Source organism: Lepidochelys kempii, chromosome 27, assembly GCF_965140265.1.
Source record: "Lepidochelys kempii isolate rLepKem1 chromosome 27, rLepKem1.hap2, whole genome shotgun sequence".
In the NCBI taxonomy this organism is placed as follows: domain Eukaryota; kingdom Metazoa; phylum Chordata; order Testudines; family Cheloniidae; genus Lepidochelys; species Lepidochelys kempii.
In genome coordinates this window covers 7,583,427-7,605,876 of record NC_133282.1, presented here as the reverse complement: position 1 = coordinate 7,605,876, position 22,450 = coordinate 7,583,427, and the positions used below count along the sequence as shown (strand labels likewise).

Below are 22,450 nucleotides of genomic sequence, written 5' to 3'. Positions count from 1 at the left end.
CTTTCTGATCTTGCTCCCATTTTCTTTTGCAAGTTAAAATAAGTCAACTCCCTGGTACCTCTTAAAAAGAAGCAAGACTTATTGTTAGTGTCCGCTGGATCATTAGGTATATCTGCACTTGGGGAAACGAAGCACAGAGATAGCTAGCGCAGCCGTGACTCTAAGCAGTGTCCTTGAGAGCAGAATGTCTAATACAACAAAGCAGTTCTCTTAACAGCTTCTATTGCCATGTTGTTCTCCCATCCTTTCATTATCCCTTCTAGGTAATTAGTGCTGGAGGGGACTCGTATAGAGTGTAACCAATTTGCTTAATTTATGTGCCAGCACCCATCTCAAATATTTTGAGCCCGACAATTATAGTTTACCAATCGCTACCGGAATATTAGCACGGTATTTCTTTTTAAATACCCACTCAACCAATGCTAAATGGCAGTGATAGCTGTATAGTGATTTATATTGGCTATAAGGACCCTCCATAAGTACTCACCAGTCAAATAAATGGTTGCACCAATATGTGATTACAGTGAGTGGCTGATTGCCCGAATATGAAGGAAATGGTAATGCCTCTTATTCAATTGAATGTATTATTCTTGCATACATCTCTCTTTGTGCTGCTGGAACTGAAATGGTCTTGAAGGAGAGAACATGTGGGTCTGAATTCTCATACAGAGAGGCACCGGTAATTCTGTGTTTATTGTAACTTCAAAAGAGCATAGCTGATGTGTTCATGGCTTAAAAACACAAAAGTTAGATACAAACATGAAATACCCTGTGGGAAGTCGCAGCATAACACTACTTAAAATCAAGAACCTTAACACACTAGAACCAAAAACAGGGAGAGACAAAGCAGGCTGCTCTCTAAGGCAGAAGGCACTACTCAACTCCACCTTTTTCTAGCCTGGCTCTTTGTAAACTGAGTGCTGTTAGATCCAGATTGCATTCTTCCCTACAGAGCCTTCTAGTCTGCAAGTAGAACCAGAAAACCCTCTGAGAATTGTAAGTGATCGCATATAATTTTAACATGTTTTTCAATACACCACAATATCCAGTCTTGTCCAGCTCCAAGGAAACCTGAATGAAGTGAGGTGTTTGTATTAGCAGTACTATATATTATATAGCTGCTTGACTGGAGCATTTGATTAATGTGCAGATGGGACCCTTTGCATTTCTAGTTTATAGGAAGAACAATATTAATTGCAACATAAGTCTGTCTTAGCCTCAGGCATTATCTGAGACCTCGATGAGTTCTTATTTAAGCACAGCGTACTCGTATAAAGCCTGAGATGACATCCCTATGCTTCCCAAATAGTCATATGGCATCTGTGCTCAAAGGGGTGTGTGCACGCATCGAATAGATTCTGACGAAACATCTCTCAGTCTTGCCTGCCAGAGTTGCTTGACATGCCCCAATAGGATAATTCAGCTGTAGAGGCCAAAAGTAAAACCTCGCCTGTAAACGCATCTCTGACAGCTTTACAGTTCTGTTACCCAGAACTCCAGTTTCATCGCTTCTGCCATCCCCAGATTAAACCTGACATTCCAAAAGATGGAAAACATTTTGCTTGGCAGAGATTCCTTGGCAGAGAAACCCGGGCTCCAGGTTTAGCATAAAACAAAGATCAAAGGGAAATCAATAGCCACATTTGTTGGGGAAAAAAGATTTCAAGGTATTTCGTTTGTGTGCATCGTTCCTAGGCAGTGTATATTAAGATTTACCAACTGCAGTGCCTAGCACTCCATCCGTGCTTTTTGTTCTGAACGAGGCTGGGTATGTAATATTGCATTATTGTCTTTCAGGATGGACACCCAAAATCTTTTGAATATTTAGTCCAGAGTTTAACTGGCAGTTCTGTGGCCTTTTGAACTAAGTGGCCCAGAGTTTGCTGTGCCATCCCCTCCCCATGAATGATTGTGGAAAATTAAGGTTAATCCTACCACCTCTCTGCAACCAGGCCCACGGAGGGGGTGGGGTGAGTGGTATGTCTTGGGGTCTGCAGGATTTGCCTGCCAGGGACACCGCTGAGAGCCAGAGCCTCTGTGTTGCTCTGCAATCAGAGGTGAAAGTAAGGGGGTAGGGACTGGTACAGCGTACCGGTAAAAGGTAGCTACCAGTACCTGCCTGTACCGCTGACTTTAAAGTCGCTGCCCCTGATGCGCCCCTCCATCAGCAGCCCTGCCGGGTCCCTCCCAGCAGGGCCGCTAATGGGGAGGCACAAAAGGGGCAGCGACGACCTGGCAGGGCTGCCGATGGGGGTTGCAGAAGGGGCAGCGACGTTAAAGTGCTGCCGCGGCAGTGCTTTAACATCCTGCCCCTTTTGCCCCCCAGCTGCCGACGGTGGGGAAGGGGGAAAGAAGTAGCTGCTCTGGGGCCGCAATTTGAAAGGGATTGGGGCTCTGGCCGCTACTGTGGCAGCACCAGCTGGAACCCTGGGCCCTATAAATCACTGCTGAAACCCCGGGCGGCACGAGCCAGGGAGCGCAGATGGACTGGCTGGGGGACACTGATCCCGCAGCCCTGCCCCTTCCAACCAAGGCCCCGCCCCTTCCGGGGAGGCCAGAGCTGTCCTGTACCGGTAAGAGCTGCATTTTACTTTCCCCCCTGTCTGCAACACTGCTGTGTAGCGTGGCTCGCTGAGACGCCATGCCACTGCCACTAGCTGATCTCTTTGACCTGGGCCATGTCCCCTTCCCATGCATGGTGGTGCAGAGTGGGAGGGGTTGCTGAACATGTGGGTGTCACTCCGAGTTTGTCGTAGGTTGATGCTGCACAGAGCAGCTTGCCCTTGGAACCATCCCGCCTCCTCCAGAAGTGTGACTGCCTGAACATACATTGTGTGCCTGCAGAGGTGTCCGCAGGCTTGGGGGAAGATGCTTGTTTGGCTCTGCTGCTCCCTTTCCATGCCCGTGGGCCAAATTTACACCAGTGTTCTACACCAGGCTGTCTATCTTGAGGCATGTCTACAATGTGATAAAACACCTGCGGCACCAAGTCTCCGAGCCAGGGCGTGGGGCTAAAAATAGCAGCATATGTATTTGGGCTCAGACCAGGCACAGACATCCTCCCACAATGTGGGGTCTCTGGCTGAGTGTCTACACTCCCATTGTATAGCCTGGCAGCCCGAGCCAGAAGCCAGCCCTGGCCATGCTGCAGGTCTACTCTCACAGTGTCAATGAACCCTTAGGAATTTATACTGCTGCCCATCACTGCAGCACCCTTCCATGTAAAACCAACAGTAAAGTCCTTAGTGATTTTACAGAAACAACGAGGAGTCCTTGTGGCACCTTAGAGACTAACAAATTTATTTGGGCATAAGCTTTCATGGGCTAAAACCCACTTTATCAGATGCATGGAGTGGAAAATACAGTAGCAGGTATATATACAGAGTACATGAAAAGATGGGAGTTGCCTTACCAAGTAGTAGGTCAGTCTAATGAGACAATTCAATGGGGGTACCAGGAGGAAAAATTACTTTTGAAGTGGTAATGAGAGTGGCCCATTTCAAACAGTTGACAAGAAGGTGTGAGTAACAGTAGGAAGAAATTAGTACGGTGGAAATTAGGTTTTGTAATGACCCCACCACTCCCAGTCTTTATTCAGGCCTAATTTGATGGTGTCCAGTTTGCAAATTAATTCCAGTTCTGCACTTTCACATTGGAGTTTGTTTTTGAATTTTTGTTGTTGAAGAATTGCCACTTTTAGGTCTGTTATTGCGTGACCAGGGAGATTGAAGTGTTCGCTGACTGGTTTTTGAATGTTTATAATTCCTTATGTCAGATTTGTGTCCATTTATGTTTTTGCATAGAGACTGTCCAGTTTGGCCAGTGTACATGGCAGAGGGGCATTGCTGGCACATGATGGCATATGTCACATTGGTAGGTTTTTGTTTTGTTTCTCCCTTGCGCTCTAAAATCAAGGGATGCTCTGGTCCTATATGCCAGCTTGGTGCCTGTATAGTGATCTGTAAGCCTTGAGAGATTGCACACCATGCTGTCACAAGAAATGCTCCTCTCTGCCATTTAAGAATTCATAAACCTGTTTATTGTCGGTATCAGCGGGGATTTGCTGTTCATAGCTGCTGTTTTGTTTTAAGTAATGCACCATCATCTCCTGCTAGACTGTGTGAACAAATGGATCCCATAGTCTTGTGATGTTTGTATAGTGCTAAGTGGACTGTGCCTTTCCTAGCACTTTGACTGAAATAACGAAAAGCCTCAATGCTACCATCTGCTCTGTGGATACTTATGGAAAGGTCTTGGAGCCATGAGAACATGTTGAGCTGTGATTTCTGCTACTATCAACAGTGCAGAAACACAGCCCTATTTCTTGCTGAACTTCTCTTCTTCCTTATCCATGATATCATATAGATTGTCACTCATCCCCCATCAGTTCTGGATTCCTCCTTTGGCTCCTTCAGCTTCTGAACATGCCTTAGTGGCAGAGAAACCTCTGTCTGTGTCCCTTTGACTAAGATGTCGAAAGGGGGTTGAGACTCCATAAACTCTTTATTGGAACTGGTCAGAAAATGAGATTTTTTTTTTGTCATGGAAAATTTCCACAAAACCAAACCAAAAAAGTTTCCATCAAAATTTCCCACTGAAAAAATTGGCAAAAGATTGAAAGCCAAAATATTTTGATTTGGAAATTCTTCCCAGGTGCCTCATAGGAGTTATAGTTCCAGTGCCTAATGTTCCAATCTCCTTTATAGGCCAGACTCCCTCGTCAGACTACATCTCCCATGATACACTATGGTCTCCACTCATGGTGGGCGGATGTAGTTGCATCATGGGACATGTAGTCCAGGTGGGGAGCCTAGCCCATAGAGGAGAACAGACACATGAGGAAACTGAACTACAGCTCCCATGGGGCACCACGATGAGATATCCAAATAGAAATATTTCAGTTTTGAGATGCTTTGCTTTTTACAAAATAATCTGTGGGAGCAGGCAGTTTTAGCAAAAAAAAAGAAAGTTTTGGTGAAAACCAATTTTCCTTCAAAAAACAGTGTTGATGGGAAATTTTCGACCAGCCTCTGCTTACCCTTCACCACCTCTTCATAGAGGCCAACAGTTTTGGGCCCGTCTGTGGGAAATCACTCGACCAACAATCCAGAAATCAAATAATTGAGTTTAAAAAGATTTATTTAAAAAGTGAGAAAAAACTCATATTAAAATAAAAATAAACAGTTTAGCACAAGATACCTCATCGGACATCTTGTACAGATCAGTCATCTTTAGATTAGTTAGAGAGGAAAGACAATTTTACATCTTGTGAAATCAATCCATTGCCTGACTTCTTTTGCCATGCCAACACAAGATAGCATCACCCCAGCTGGTAGAGATCTTTCTCCTTTTCATCACCCACCCAGCAGGTCTTTCAGGCCTTTCAGCCAGCTCATCTCCACAGTGCTAGAGGCCATTATCATATCATCTGGAGGAAACTAACTGATCTCAGTTCCCCACGCAGTGTTTATCTATCCATCGTTCTGCTAACATCCCCTCCTCTAGAGTTCTGAAAGGTTCCCACATTTTCCTGTCTCCAGTCTTACCCCCAAAACCTCCTTTGGAAAGTAGCTAGTACAATAGATGTCTGCCAGTCTTTGGATCCCTGCCTCCTGGGGAAGATGGTTGGTAGACATGCTAATTCACCCTCTTTTAAATGGATAATATCTTTATCCATCAGATAAAGCCAGAAGCCAGCAAACAGAGCTGTAAACAGGAGAGTTTGAAAGAGGAGTTTGGGGGGAAGATTAAGAGCTAGGCAAAGGAACAGACAGGCTAGTGAAGGGGGTGTATGGTGTTCTGGTAGTGTTTTCGTGCTTGTTGTTCATGCTAAAGGAAATCGAGGCTCAGCAGATGTGAGTGGTTTGGTTTGGTTTATGTTTCCCAGACTAACAGGACTTAGGTGAGAAGGCTATGACAGACACAGAGGCAGCAGTGGTAGTGACCCAAGTAGTGGAAGACACAATGAAGATGACTGGATGAAGAAGCTCTGGCATGTACATGATCCTGGAGGGGGTACCTGAAAATAATTTCATCTGCATGAAGTGCCGCCTGATACAGCTTGTCAAGGTTCCCCCCCCACACACACACACACTCTGAACTTTAGGGTACAGATGTGGGGACCTGCATGAAAACCTCCTGAGCTTACTTTCACCAGCTTAGGTTAAAACTTCCCCAAGGTACAAATTAACTTTATCCTTTGTCCTTGGAATATCCACTGCCACCACCAAACTCTAACTGGGTTTACTGGGAAACGTAGTTTGGACACATCTTTCCCCCCAAAATCCTCCCAACCCTTGCACCCCATTTCCTGGGGAAGGTTTGGTAAAACTCCTCACCAATTTGCATAGGTGACCACAGACCCAAACCCTTGGATCTGAGAACAATGAAAAAGCATTCAGTTTTCTTACAAGAAGACTTTTAATAGAAATAGAAGTAAATAGAAGTAAAAGAATCACCCCTATAAAATCAGGATGGTAGATACATCACAGGGTAATTAGATTTAAAACATAGAGAATCCCTCTAGGCAAAACCTTAAGTTACAAAAAGGACACGCAGACAGGAATAATCATTCTATTCAGCACAGTTCTTTTCTCAGCCATTTAAAGAAATCATAATCTATGATTATTACACATACCTAGCTAGATTACTTACTGAAGTTCTAAGACTCCATTCCTGGTCTATCCCTGGCAAAAGCAGCATACAGACAGACACCGACCCTTTGTTTCTCTCCCTCCTCCCAGCTTTTGAAAGTATCTTGTCTCCTCATTGGTCATTTTGGTCAGGTGCCAGCAAGGTTACCTTTAGCTTCTTAACCCTTTACAGGTGAGAGGATTTTTCCTCTGACCAGGAGGGATTTTAAAGGGGTTTACCCTTTCCTTTATATTTATGACAGAGCTGATGGAAGAAAAGATCCTAGGATTGGAGATGCAGATGGAGACTCTGGTTGAGTTTAGAAGGGGGTTCGAGCAGATGATGGAGCAAAGACATGAGGAGGCTGAAGGGAAAAGCTCAGACTTGCAGATGGAAGCAGGACCGAAGAACTCTGAGGGGATACTGCTGGGTGAGGAAAGTGGACAGTGGAAGCATGTGACTAAGAACCAGGCAGAGGAAAAGACAGGGCAGTGAAGGAGAAATAGAGCTCAGGAACAGGTTTTGGGAGTTGGAAAATGAAGAAGGGGCTCAGCAGGTGGTCACTGAAGGTGAGAGGGCAAGGAAAAAGAAGAGCAGATAGTCCTATTGGAAGAGGACAAGAGTCAATGGAGATAACACCAAATATGAGCCCCAGGAGGATACAGGATGGGTTGCAGAGGATTGCAAGGGACAATAGGAATTGAGAAGACTTGCAGCCAGAGGAAACGGGATATACTGGAGAATTGCACCATCGCCAGGAAAAGGCAGGTCTACGTGACTGGGGATTCCTGACTGAGAAGAATAGATAGGCCTGTAACAAGAGCTGATCCAGAGAACAGAAGGGTGTGCTGTCTGCCGGGTACTAAGATATGGGATGTGGACCTGAGGCTGAAGAAGATCCTAAAGGGAGCAGGAAAGAATCCACTGATTATCCTTCATGTGGGAACAAATGATACAACTAGATTCTCGCTGGAACGTATCAAGGGAGACTATGCCAGGCTGGGGAAGACGCTAAAGGAAATCGAGGCTCAGGTGATCTTCAGAGGGATTCTGCCTGTTCCTAGAGAAGGGCAACAAAGGTGTGACAAGATTATGACTATCAACGGATGGCTCAAGCAGTGGTGCTATAAGGAGGGCTTTGGGATGTATGGCCACTGGGAAGCATTCATAGACAGAGGACTGTTCTCTCGGGATGGACTTCACCTGAGTAAGGAGGGAAATAGACTTCTAGGATGGAGGATGGCACAACTGATCAAGAGAGCTTTAAACTACGAATTCAGGAGAGATGGGTGGGAGATGTCCAAGTAATCTCCACACCAGTTATTCTCTTTGAGAGGGAAGAAAACGAAGTAAGAAAGGGTACAGCCGTGGGTAGGAGAATGGACATAAGGGAGAAGGGCAGTATACATACCAATCTAATAGGTAATATTGGTGGTAGAATGTCTGTTGCCAATTGGGTACAGAACGTGAGCGAGGCCAAACTGCAAAAATTAAGACGTTTGTGCACCAATGCGAGGAGCCTGGGTAATAAAATGGAGGAACTAGAGCTACTGGTGCAGGACGTGAAACCAGCTATTCTAGGGAGAACAGAAACAGGGTGGAATAGTCGTCATGCCCTTCTCTAGGAACAGGTATTGAAGGGTCTGTGCTGTTTAGGAAAGACAGGAATAAAGGCAAAGGTGGAGGAGTAGCATTGTAGATCAGTGATGAGGTAGACTGTAAAGAAATAAGAAGTGATGGAATGGATAAGACAGAATCCGTCTGGGCAAAAATCAAATTGGGGGAGAACTCCTAGCTCCTCCCCTGGGATAGTGCTTGGGGTGGGCTATAGATTGCCAGGATCCGATGTGGATATGGATAGAGACCTCTTTAATGTTTTTAAAGAAGTAAATACTAATGGGAATTGTGTGACCATGGGAGACTTTAACTTCCCAGATATAGACTGGAGGACAAGCGCTAGTAATAATAATAGGGCTCAGATTTTCCTGGATGCGATAGCTGATGGATTCCTTCACCAAATAGTTGCTGGGCCGACAAGAAAGGATGCCATTTTAGTTTTGGTTTTGGTGAGCAGTGAGCACCTCATAGAAGAAATGATGGTAGGGGAAAACCTCAGTTTGAGCGATCATGAGCTAATTCAGTTCAAACTAAATGGAAGGATAAACAAAAATAGATCTGTGACTCGGGTTTTTGATGTCAAAAATGCTAACTTTAAAAAATTAAGGAAATTAGTTAGGGAAGTGGATTGGACTGACAAACTTGTGGATCTAAAGGTGAAGGAGGCCTGGAATTACTTAGTCAAAGTTGCAGTAACTATCAGAAGCCTGCATCCCAAGAAAGGGGAAAAAAATTCATAGGCAGGTGTTGTAGACCAAGCTGGATGAGGAAGTATCTCAGAATGCATCCGATGAAGTGAGCTGTAGCTCACGAAAGCTTATGCTCAAATAAATGTGTTCGTCTCTAAGGTGCCACAAGTCCTCCTTTTCTTTTTGCAGATACAGACTAACACGGCTGCTACTCTGAAACCTATCTCGGAGAGGTGATTAAAAAAAAAGCAGAAAGCCTACAAGGAGTGGAAGATGGGAAGGATTAGTAAGGAAAGCTACCTTACTGAGGTCAGAACATGTAGGGATAAAGTGAGAAAGGCCAAAAGCCATGTAGAGTTGGACCTTGCAAAGGGAATTAAAAGCAATAGTAAAAGGTTCTATAGCCATATAAATAAGAAGAAAACAAAGAAAGAAGAAATGGGACCGCTAAACACTGAGGATGGATGGAGGTTAAGGATAATTTAGGCATGGCCCAATATCTAAACAAATACTTTGTCTCAGTCTTTAATGAGGAGCTTAGGGATAATGGTAGGACGACAAATGGGAATGAGGATATGGAGGTAGATATTACCACATCCGAGGTAGAAGCCAATCTTGAACAGCTTAATGAGACTAAATCGGGGGGCCTGGATAATCTTTAACCAAGAATATTAAAGGCACTGGAACATGAAATTGCAAGCCCATTAGCAAGAATTTTTAGTCAATCTATAAACTCAGGGGTTGTAACGTATGACTGGAGAATTGCTAATATAGTTCCTATTTTTAAAAGAGGTAAAAAAAGTGATCCGGGTAACTACAGGCCTGTTAGTTTGACATCTGTAATATGCAAGGTCTTGGAAAAAAATTTTGAAGGAGAAAGTAGTTAAGGACATTGAGGTCAATGGTAAATGGGACAAAATACAACATGGTTTTACAAATGGTAGATCATGCCAAACCAACCTGATCTCCTTCTTTGAGAAGGCAACAGATTTTTTAGACAAAGGAAATGCAGTGGATCTAATTTACCTCAATTTCAGTAAGGCATTTGATACGGTTCCACATGGAGAATTATTAGCTAAATTGGAAAAGATGGGGATCAATGTGAAAATTGAAAGGTGGATAAGGAACTGGTTTAAAGGGGAGACTACAGTGGATCTCACTCAAAGGTGAACTGTCAGACTGGAAGGAGGTTACTAGTGGAGTTCCTCAGGGATCAGTTTTGGGACCAATCTTATTTAATCTTTTTATTGCTGAACTTGGCACAAAAAGGAAGGAATGTGCTAATAAAGTTTGCGGATGACACAAAGCTGGGAGGTATTGCCAATACAGAGAAGGACCGGGATATCATTACAGGAAGAGCTGGATGACCTTGTAAACTGGAGTAATAGTAATAGGATGAAATTTAATAGTGAGAAGTGCAAGATCATGCATTTAGGGATTACTAACAAGAATTTCTGTTATAAACTGGGGACACATTACTTGGAATTAACAGAGGAGGAGAAGGACCTTGGAGTATTGGTTGATCACAGGATGACTGAGCCGCCAATGTGATATGGCCATGAAAATAAGCTAATGCAGTCTTGGGATGCACCAGGCGAGGTATTTCCAATAGAGATAAGGAGGTGTTAGCACTGTTATACAAGGCACTGGTGAGACCTCACCTGGAATACACTGTGCAGTTCTGATCTCCCATGTTTAAGAAGGATGAATTCAAACTGGAACAGGTACAGAGAAGGACTACTAGGATGATCCAAGGAATGGAAAATCTGTCTTATGAAAGGAGACTCAAGGAGCTTGGCTTGTTTAGCCTAACTAAAAGAAGGCTGAGAGGAAATCTGATTGCTCTCTATAAATATATCAGAGGGATAAATACCATGGAGGGAGAAGAATTATTGAAACTCAGTACCAATGTGGACACAAGAACAAATGGATATAAAGTGGCCATCAGGAAGTTTAGACTTGAAATTAGACGAAGGTTTCTAACCATTAGAGGAGTGAAGTTCTGGAACAGCCTTCCAAGGGAAGCAGTGGGGTCAAAAGACATATCTGGCTTTAAGATAAAGCTTCATAAATTTATGGAGGAGATGATATGATGGGATAGCCTAATTTTGGCAATTAATTGATCTTCGACTACTAGCGGTAGATATGCCCAATGGCCTGTTTTGGGATGTTAGATGGGGTGGGATCTGAGTTACTACAGATAATTCTTTCCTGGGTGTCTGGCTGGTAAGTCTTGCCCACATGCTCAGGGTTTAGTTGATCACCATATTTGGGGTCGGGAAGGAATTTCCCCCCAGGGCAGATTGGCAGAGGCCCTGGGGGTTTTTTGCCTTCCTCTACAGCATGGGGGCCCGGGTCACTTGCTGGAGGATTCTCTGCACCTTGAAGTCATTAAACCATGATTTGAGGACTTCAGTAGCTCAGACATAAGTTAGGGGTTTGTTACAGGAGTTGGTGGGTGAGATTCTGTGGCTTGCGTTGTGCAGGAGGTCAGACGAGACAATCATAATGGTCTCTTCTGACCTTAAAGACTATGATTCTATGATAACATTTTGTCTTCTAGGTGGACTCCCTTCCACATTTTTTGTATGGGTTTTAAAAAGTAATTTACAGACTTCTGCTTTTTCTATAATTTTTCTATATACTAAAACCATAATAGATTGTCAGGCAACATCTCTGTCCCATATAGACTTCTTATAAACAGTAAAGTACCTTTTATTCTATTATTCTGATTGGGTTTAATCATGTCTTGAATATGAAGCTGGTTTGGAATATTGGTTTGGTTTGACATTCAGCAGGATCTATATCTTTCTCTCTAGGCACTAGAAATAATTGCGTTTTGAGTCATAAATTGCAGCATCTTGGAGACATCTATAACCTGCATTTTAATTTCACTGAACACACATTTTTTTCCTCTAGGCACTAAGTAAGAAGGGTCATTGTGTTACTTAAATACCATTTCACAAATTTAGAGCATGTTTGTCTTTGGACTTTAACATGGATTTTCAGATGAGCTGTCAGAAGTGATCCATCACTGAAAAATCTGGCATTTTATAGATGTCTTTCAGGGTACGTGTTTGTCGTTTTCCTGGTCTGCACTTGTCTTTTGTTTGTTTGTTTGTTTGTTTAAAGTTAAAAGTACCACTGCCACACTCAGGAAGATGTTAGCAAAAACATACCCCCTTTCTCCGAAAAATCCCCTTCAAACACTCAGATTAAATCATCTCCTTTAGGGTTCCGTGTACTCTGACCATTGCTCAGCATAATGTCAGAGTGTAAGGAACCCAGTATGAAAAGGAGAGATTCCACTGAAAACTATCCTCCAAACCATCATTCAGAAGACAAACAGGAAATGCAGGAAGACTGCAGCTCTGTTCCATGTGTAGTTACTCGAGGGTATATAGATTTTAGTGTGCCTAGATTTGGCAATGGTTCTTTAACTGCTATTATAAATAAAGATTGATCACTTCTTGGACAGTTTGTAGGGAAGTGATGGCCTCACCAGTTAAGGTTGTGGATAGAGACTCAAGCCCCGTGTTCTGTTCAGGTTCCTGTGCTGCCCTCACGGCTGTAGTATCTGAATGCCTTCCAGTCCTGCAGTAAGCAACATGACTGACCTCAGTCACGTATGGTCCATTCTCTCCCCCAGCCTCTGCCCAGGGAAGAATTGTCTGTGCAGTGCTATATTTTGTTTTGGCAGAATTTTACTCTATGCCCATGCTGCTCTGTGTGTCTGTTGGTGAAGGCGGTTGGAAGAAGTGCCCTGCACACTCGGAGAGGAGGGTGGGGAAGTCTGGGATGGTCCTTAGCGTCTGTGGGAGTTATTCCACAGTCTCAGACTGGCCCATGAGTCTTTATTTTAGACCAGGGGTGGGGAACCTGAGGACCAGATGCGGCCCACTGCTTCATTTAATCCGGCCCATGGTAAGTCTCCTCGCTGCGGGCCAGAAGCTTTGAGCCTCAGCTACCCCGCAATGGGGCTGGAGCCGCAAACACGCAGCTTGCCCCGCTGCAGGGGGAAGTTGGGGTTGCCAGGCTGTTAAAAGTCCAGTTGGCTCTGTGCAGCTCCCGGAAGCCACCATCCTGTCCCTGTGGCCCCTAGGAGCAAGGGTGATCAGGGAAGCTCCGCTCGCTGCCCCTGCCCCCAATGCTGGCTCCATAGCTCCCATTGGCTGGGAACCACAGCTAATGGGAGCTGCGAGGATGGCGCCTATGGGTGTGGGCAGTGCGCGCCGTGCAGAATCCCCTGGCCCCTCCTAGGAGCAGGACATGGCAGCTGCTTCTGGGAGCAGCGTGGAGCCAGGGCAGGCAGGGCCTTAGCCCTACCGTGCCACTGACCAGGAGCTGCCTGAGATAAGCGCCGCCCGACTAGAGCCCACACCCTGAACCTCCTGCCCCAGATTGGAACCCCCTCCTACACCCTAACTCCTTCCCAGACACTGCACCCCCACCCGCATCTCAACCCCCTGCCCCAGCCCTGAGCCCCATCCTGCACCCAAACTCCCTCCCAGAGCCCACACCACAACCCTCCTTCCGCACCCCAACCCCCTGCCCCAGACCGGATCCCCCTCTTGCACCCCAACCTCCTGCCTGAGCATCACCCCAGATCCCACACCCCCAGCCAGACCCCTCACCACCTCCCACACCCCAACCCCCTGACCCAGCCCAGAGCCCCCTCCTTCACCCTGAACCCCTCATTTCTGGCCCCATCCCAGAGCCTAGGGGAAGGCCTGAGCCTCTGCGCCCCCTACGGGGCTGTGTGGCCTGTGACTGATTTTTTCTGTGGGTCAGTGGCCCATGATAGAAAAAAGGTTCCCCACCCCTGTTTTAGACCTACCTGGCCAGTCTCAGGGCTTCCCAGCCCAAGCCATACTCAGGCAAGGTCTGCAGGTTGTATAGCCCAGTTGCCAAACAAGCCTCACTTCTCCAGGCTCTGCTGGACCTGCGTGAAGCACTGTAATGGAAGCAGGATAGTGGAGTTTCTTCCTCAGCATAGGACACGGTGCTGTCAGTGTAGAGAGTTCCCCCTGGGTACCCCAAAGAGCTGGTACAGCCCATCACAAAATCCAGCAGTTATTCCACTCTATGTGATGACATTAACTGTTGTGCCAGCTAACAGGGCTCACAGCACGGCCAACCTCTGTGTTAGTTGTTGTTGGCGACATTAGAGTTGAACTTAAACTTGACGTGTGTGATTTTAAGGACAGGGGTGGCAGGGGTAGGGGTTGTGTTCTCTGTAGGGCCTGTGGAGCTGTGAGAGAGTTGGCATATATTTTTAGTGGGAGGTGGGGGGGGCAAGGGTGTATTACCAGAATGGGCTTGTAGGGAGGTGGGCAGTGTGGTCCTATTCTGGGGAAGTGAGGTGAGGTCATATTCTCTGGTTGGTGCATAATGAGGTATGGGTGGGGTTGTATTCTCTGGTTGATGCACAGGGTGGTAGACAGCAGGGCTGCTGCATAGTGAGATGGGGTGGGGGCAGTGCATAAGGAAGTAGGGGGTTAGAAAGGGGGCAGATTCATATTCTCTGGTTCATGCACAGGGAGATAAGTGGTGCGGTTAAACTCTCTGGTTGGTGCATAGGGGGGTTGGGGGTGGGATTGTATTCTCTGGTTGGTGCATAGAGAGGTGGGGGCAGGGTCATATTCTCTGGTTGGTATATAGGGTGGTAGCGGGCGGGATCGTATTCTCTGGTTGGTGTATAGGGTGGTAGCAGGCGGGATCGTATTCTCTGGTTGGTGCATAAGGAGGTGGTAGGGAGGTAGTTTATCTTTGAAAACTCATGGCGATCGGGGGAGGTCCCGGACGACTGGAAAAAGGCTAATGTAGTGCCCATCTTTAAAAAAGGGAAGAAGAAGGATCCTGGGAACTGGTCAGTCAGCCTCACCTCAGTCCCTGGAAAAATCATGGAGCAGGTCCTCAAGGAATCAATTCTGAAGCACTTAGAGGAGAGGAAAGTGACCAGGAACAGTCAGCATGGATTCACCAAGGGCAAGTCATGCCTGACTAATCTAATTGCCTTCTATGACAAGATAACTGGCTCTGTGGATGAGGGGAAAGCGGTGGACTTGTTGTTCCTTGACTTTAGCAAAGCTTTTGACACGGTCTCCCACAGTATTCTTGCCAGCAAGTTAAAGAAGTATGGGTTGGATGAATGGACTATAAGGAGGATAGAAAGTTGGCTAGATTGTCAGGCTCAATGGGTAATGATCAATGGCTCCATGTCTAGTTGTCAGCCAGTATCAAGTGGAGTGCCCCAAGGGTCGGTCCTGGGGCCGATTTTGTTCAATATCTTCATAAATGATCTAGAGGATGGTGTGGATTGCACCCTCAGCAAGTTTGCAGATGACACTAAACTGGGAGGAGAGGTAGATATGCTGGAGGGTAGGGATAGGCTACAGAGGGCCCTAGACAAATTAGAGGATTGCGCCAAAAGAAATCTGATGAGGTTCAACAAGGACAAGTGCAGAGTCCTGCACTTAAGACGGAAGAATCCCATGCACCGCTACAGACTAGGGACCGAATGGCTAGGCAGCAGTTCTGCAGAGAAGGACCTAGGGGTTACAGTGGACGAGAAGCTGGATATGAGTCAACAGTGTGCCCTTGTTGCCAAGAAGGCCAATGGCATTTTGGGATGTATACATAGGAGTATTGCCAGCAGATCGAGGGATGTGATCGTTCCCCTCTATTCAACATTGGTGAGGCTTCATCTGGAGTACTGTGTCCAGTTTTGGGCCTCTCACTACAGGAAGGATGTGGAAAAATTGGAAAATGTCTAGCGGAGGGCAACAAAAATGATTAGGGGACTGGAACACATGACTTATGAGGAGAGGCTGAGGGAACTGGGCACCAACAAGATGATATGACCTCACCCCCTCACAGAATAAAGGACATCACAGGCAGAGAGCTTAAAGGAGTGAATGTAAATACCAAAGATCAATGGTTGTTGACAGTGATGCCCTCCTGAGTGATGCCCAGCATTGTACCAAACCCATTGGTGCATGTTGTGGGAGCTGACCCCACTTTCTGTGATAAAAAATTGCCAATAAATGGTAGAGTGTACAAAATTGTAACTCAACCCATCATAATGTATAGAACAGAGACTAGGCCAGACACAAAAAAAGAAATCAGTATGCTCTCCACCACGGGAATGAAGATGTTGAGGGGGTCAAATGGTTGGACGCTCAGTGATAGCGAACCAGATGAAATTGTGAAAGGCCCAATGTGGGTTGCCCTAATTGAAGACATGTTGAGAGAGGGTAGGCTACCAGTAGAGACCTGAGAGTTATATTGGTAGGATGACCTTTGTAATGATCATGGATGGAAGATGACCAAGGATGTCATAAATATAAAGGGAAGGGTAACCAATTTTCTGTATACAGTGCTATAAAATCCCTCCTGGCCAGAGGCAAAACCCTTTCACCTGTAAAGGGTTAAGAAGCTAAAGTAACCTTGCTGGCACCTGCCCCAAAATGACCAAAGAGGGGACAAGATACTTTCAAATCTGGAGGCGGGGGGGAACAAAGGGTTTGTCTGTCTGTGTGATGCTTTTGCCTGGAACAGATCAGAAATGCAAGCCTTCCAACTCCTGTTAAGTTAGTAAAAGTAATCTAGCTAGAAAATGTGTTAGATTTTCTTTTGTTTAATGGCTGGTAAAATAAGCTGTGCTGGAGGGAATGTATATTCCTGTTCTTGTGTCTTTTTGTAACTTAAGGTTTTGCCTAGAGGGATTCTCTGTTTTGAATCTGATTACCCTGCAAGGTATTTACCATCCTGATTTTACAGAGGTGTTTCTTTTACTTTTCTTTAATTAAAATTATTTTAAGATCCTGATTGCTTTTTCATTGTTCTTAAGATCCAAGGGTTTGGGACTGTGTTCACCTATGCAAATTGGTGAGGATTTTTATCAAGCCTTCCCCAGGAAAGGGGGTGTAGGGCTTGGGGGGATATTTTAGAGGGGAAGATGTCACCAAGTGGGCTCTTTCCCTGTTCTTTATTTAACATGCTTGGTGGTGGCAGCATAGGGTTCAAGGACAAGGCAAATTTTGTACCTTGGGGAAGTTTTTAACCTAAGCTGGTAAGAATAAGCTTAGGGGATCTTTCATGCAGGTCCCCACATCTGTACCCTAGAGTTCAGAGTGTAGAAGGAACCTTGAAAAAGGGTCAGGTCAAAGACTAGTACATGGACTGGATATTAGCAGACGTTAAAGAGACCAATTTGCAGGACAGTCATGTGTACAATTATGAGTTTTGGAAGAAAGCTATACAATTTGCTGCTCCTGAATAGGGAAGTGGCAAGAAAGAGTAACCAATATACTGTCTGTAGTGTAGACGTGACCTCAGTCCTTGTTCATTAAATAGAATATTCTGCTGCCTTTAATATAAACCTTCCTGATTTCCTATGATTTGCACTAATATAGGTTTTCTTCTTGCTTTAAGTTAAACCATGCTAATTAGAAAATGTCACCTCTGTATGTAGAACATCTCTGGATAAACCTAAAAAACCAAGTCACTAGTTGGTTCAGATTAACCTTCTAGATCTGGAGAGTTTGATCGGTTGGTCACATATTAAAGAGAGATTTTCACTTTGGAGGAAAGAAATTTTAAAAGGACATATTTGCAAGTGCTTTATTTTTTTTTGTGCTCCATTTGCTCTGATTGGATAGCTCCATTGGAATACACTCTTTTGTCCCTTCCCAGCATTCTCTTTTCACTTGTTCCTGCAGTGATGGGTCATAATTGCACTGGGCAAGTAGAAATGATCAGATTATTTGTTGGACATAAATTAGCAGATGAATCTGGCCTTTGTTTAGGTTTATGAATCACTTGTGTGATAATTTGATCCCAGCGAACGCACTTGTTTGTGAGTATTTGCTGCATCATTAAATGGAATCACAATTAGCTTGTCGTTTGTTCATGTGATCTGTTTGCTGTGATTGGTTGTTATGAATGAAGAGTAAACTGCTCTCTGATTGGAGGACTGGAGCTTTTGAAACTGGAAAACTCTGAATAGTAAGTAGCAAATGTTGCATTTTCCAGTACTGGTGTTCAGATGAATACTCATCACTGCTAAAAATATATGATGTTTTGGGGATTTACAAATGTTTTCAAGAATAACCCAGCAGCCAGATGAGTCCGCGTGGGCACAGTGTTGCCAAGTCTCATGATTTTGTTGTGAGTCTTATGGTATTTGGTGGGGGGAAGGGGGAGAGGGTAGAGTCCCAACTGCTGAAATCTTGTGACTGTGTAAGAATCTTGGCTTTTTTTTCCACAGTGTGTTTTTGGCCCTCATGGCTGCAAATAAGCTCTTAAAGCCGTGACCTCTAAATATTCCAGCCCCAGAAGGCAAATAGAACCCAATATTTATTACGTTTTTAATCTTGTGATTTTTAAGCCAATCTTGTGATGTTTGGGGACTTGATTCATGGTTTTTGATTCTTGGGGCTGGCAATGCTGCAAACCTCAAATAATATGTTTCCCACAAGGGACAGTGGAGCAAACTTGCCATGCTTCCTGTTATTTCTCTATTGAGTGAGTGTGGCTTCCTGTTATTTCTCTATTGACATTACAAGCAACTGCATGCAAATCATTGTGTTCAAGTGTTTGCCTCCACCCCAAGATCTAAATGGAAAAGGGGTGATAAGTGAGGTGTAGACTAAACCACTGATTAAACCAAGAGGGGGGAAATCTTGAAAACTTCCTGTGACTGGAGGAAGTCATCCTCTTGTTATTGCTGTGGCCTTAAATGATAGGATTAAAAGTGTTACGTCTTTGTGTCGATATAGAGTGTGTTGAGACAGCAGAGCTTTAATTCTGTTATGTTCATTGGCAAAGGAGCTGTGTGTGTGAATGGGTCCCAGGCGTGCAATGTTTGGCTTAGCTTGAATGAATCCTTGTTGAGTAAGAATCCAGCAGAAAGCTGGCTCAGGGCCAAGAAACAACTGTCATGTGCAGACCGCCAAGTGTTGTATGCAGAACAGTTCTCTTTGCTTTCAAAGAGAATTAGTCTAGCCTGCCAAATTCTCCACTCTCCAACAGTAGCGTGTCTGCCTTGAAAGGTCTTTTATTTCTGATTCATGGGGTTGTGGGGGGAGATGGAAAGAAACAACAAGAAGCATGTTAAATGAAAGCATGTATTTCACAGGCTGTAGGATAAGGGGGAAGCTGGCACCTAGATTCACCTGAGTCCTCTTGGAGTAAACGGGGTTCCAACACAGGCATTTGTATTCTTTTGCACTTAGGGCAAGCGGGACCACTTCTAAATGTGCAGTAGTGAAAGCCCAGCAGCATCTGGCTGTGCTGCTGTGACATCTTGGATGAAACGGGACTTACATTATAGTTCAACATGTACTCAAGCTTTGCAAGTGTATCTATTTCTTAGAGCTCTGACATGGTGTGAGTCAGAGGAACTATTTCCAAAAACATTTGTTCATTCCTTTAAAACGCTGTTTGTTCTCACCCTACTCCTTTTTTTCCCCCTGTAAAGAGGAACAAACTTAACATACTAAATTATTAAACCAGATTAGATCTGGTTTCAGCTGTTTCCTCTGGAGCTCTGCCACACTTACATTTTTCAAGTCTCTGCAGCCACGGTTGGGTTGGGAAGAGATGTGTTACATAGAGCTCTCTCTTTTCTCTCTCTCGAAGGTGTTTACAAAATATGGGAAATGTTACATGTTTAACTCAGGAGAAGAAGGGCGGCCCCTGCTTACCACGGTCAAAGGTGGGACAGGCAATGGATTGGAGATCATGCTGGACATACAGCAGGATGAATATTTACCAATATGGGGAGAAACAGGTAAGACCCAATGTTTACTTTTTTTCTCTCTCTATCTGAGGATGTGCCTTGGTTGCAAACACGCTGTAGTAGTTTTGACATGTTCTGTGGGAAGCCGGTTCTCCCGAGCTAAGCTTAAACTTAAAAGTTCTTGAGCTCTTCAGGGAACTTGCAGCCTTTGCAAAAACAGGTCAAGTTTCAAAGTTAGCTTGACCACCTCAAACTCAAGGACACAAGCGAGTGAAGTGGTTCTTGATGAAGACGAGCCTGCCAGCCTGGAAGCATTCCCCACCTGCTTGGTCGTCTCCAAGCTGCTCCATTACCCCGTAGTCACAGCTACCTTTCAAAGCCAGCTCATGTGTTTGACCTCTGCATCAAGTTCAGGGTGACTACAGTGGGATTTTAGAATCTAAATTAGACATCTTGACAAGGGGAAGAGCTGGCTGTGAATCCATGTCACCTTCGTGATGGATACCCAGAATTCTCCAGGTGGTCCCCACACTCACATTCTTTTAAAAATTCTGGGTATCATGTCACTGACTTGTTTGCCGCCTTACTTGGGCGAAGCCTCACAGTGCTACGCGATTCAATTACTAAACAAATCTAGGGCGCCACTCTCTTCAGCCTTAATTTGGTGATCTGAGATTGTAGCCTAAGACTATCCAAGAACTAAGGACCATCCCAAACCTCATCACATTCCCCCACTAGAAGTGCAAGGTACATTTTTTGACCAGCTGTCTCTCTAACATAAACCCACAGCAACATGTATATTAAACACACACACACACACACACACACTCTCTCTCTGTCTTCCTAAACAAGACACTCAACTCCACATGCTTCTCCCTCTGGGGAGAGGATGAGAGAACAAAATACACCTTCCTATGTATTTGTACAGCACCTGATACAATGAGGCCTGATTGGGCCCTCTGGACACTACCAAGATATAAATATTAATTGTGGTGATTAACTGTTGCTGTTCCCATGGAAACACTGAACTTGGATCTCAGCAGGTAATTGAAGAAGTTGATGATTTCCAGACATTGGCATTAAAATGTAAATGTATTTGGAGTTAAATCGATGCTGCATAGTGGGATCTAGCAAAGCTTTCCTTTTCTTATGGAGAGCTTTGCCATTGACCTTCAATACACGCAGAACGTAGTAATGAACTTAAAACCCCAGAAGCTTGAGTCTTTGCCGCTCCCGATGCTTGGGTTATTATTGTTGTCTGTTGTTAGTAGTAGAATGGTAGTGCATAAAGGCAAACCAGGAAGGGTTGTGTGAGCTGCTCTGCAAACACATAGTAGTAGACAGTCCCTGCCTGTGATCTAAATAGACCAGATAGACACAGGATGGGGGAAGGAGTAGAAGACACCAGCAGAGTGAACAAAGTGATGGTGGCAGTAGATGGCATGTTAGTTCCATAGTTGTTTTTTATTTTTGGGAATCTGGAGAGGGTGGGGGCTTAGTTAGGAGATGATCAGTTAACTGGAAAGAAAAGTGAATGGAAGGAGGTGAGGGGGGCAGGACAGTGGGGAAGAGGGTAAGGGGGCAAGTGTGTATTGTAGTTCCCTCTTGCCAGCAGATGGAGATGTTTCCAGCAGTGCCATCCCCTCAATATCCGGGGCTTTGTGGACAAGGCCGGTGGAGAGATCAGTACCCTTTCCAGCTGAGAAAAAAATATTTCAAAACTCCAGAGAAACCCTTCTAGGACTGGGACACCTTGCTTGTGTGCTGACCCCTGCTGCTCTCACAGCACTTGGGCTGTCTGCCTTCCCATCTGCTGGGCTTTAAAGGAAGGGGAGAGTCCCAGCTCTGGAGGGGCAGAGGGAGATGCCAAGGAAATGAGCTCTAGGCCCAGGCAGCCTGCTTTGGCCAGGGAGACAGCCTTTTGGGTGTGTTTGAAGTAACCGTGCCCTGAGGGAAGGGTGTGAAAGAGACATGGGCATGGCTTCCTGGGGAAGTGAGGGATCTCACTGGCTATTGTACCCCGTTGCCCTTCTTTTTTCTGACCCCGGGCCTGGATCTGTCTCGCTGCCCCAGCAAGCTGAAGACTCAAGTCTGCTGTTCACAGGTACAGCTTTGCAACAGCTAGGTTGTCATGTGCAGCTCGTGTAGATGTATCCGAGCTAGCTCGCTGGCTAGATATAGCGGTGAGGACGCAATGGTACATTCGTCAGCCTGGGCTGCACAAGCCGGCCTGACCCCCCGGGTATGTACCAGTGTCACTGCCCTTCCCTTCCTTCTCCTGCCCTCGCCCGCCATGGCCACCCCCAGCCTGTCACAGCCTCCGAGCGCCCTTCAGTTAAATCCCACAACCTCTGCAAACCCCACTAAAACCAAATCCTTTTCAGGTATCAGACTCTGTGGGCTCCCAGGGGGCTCTGGCCCGGGATGGGCTGCTACAGGCATCTGTAATTTTCAGCATCCCCAGACCAGGCAGGGGGAGCAGCTGCTGTGCAATCTGGATGGAGATGGGCTTCCTGTAAGCAGAGTGAGAGGGCCTGTGTGGGCTAAGTAGGCTGCTGTCCTTCCTGCAGGGAACTCCCATCAGAGACGGTGTTAAGTCAACCGAGCTCCCCCACTGGGTGTCTCTCTCTCTCTGCCAAGAGACTAAGTCCATAAGTGGGTCAAGAAGCAGCTAAATGTGTCTTGCTGGGGCTGGGGAGGGGAAAAAGCTGCTTCTGGCTACCCCATTAGACGGGGCTGGCTGGAGCCTTCACCCTGGTCTATGCTA

General features: G+C 45.5%; 1 protein-coding gene across 3 annotated transcripts in view; it reads left to right on the top strand.

The window, feature by feature from the left end:
• The window catches only part of ASIC2 (acid sensing ion channel subunit 2), a 1,343,693-nt gene that overhangs the window by 1,088,247 nt on the left and 232,996 nt on the right, over window positions 1–22,450 (top strand). For all 3 annotated transcript variants that reach the window (XM_073325645.1, XM_073325646.1, XM_073325647.1), the window contains exon 2: window positions 19,584–19,734. In XM_073325645.1, the coding sequence (XP_073181746.1) occupies window positions 19,584–19,734 (151 nt within the window). The remainder of the gene's footprint in view (window positions 1–19,583; window positions 19,735–22,450) is intronic.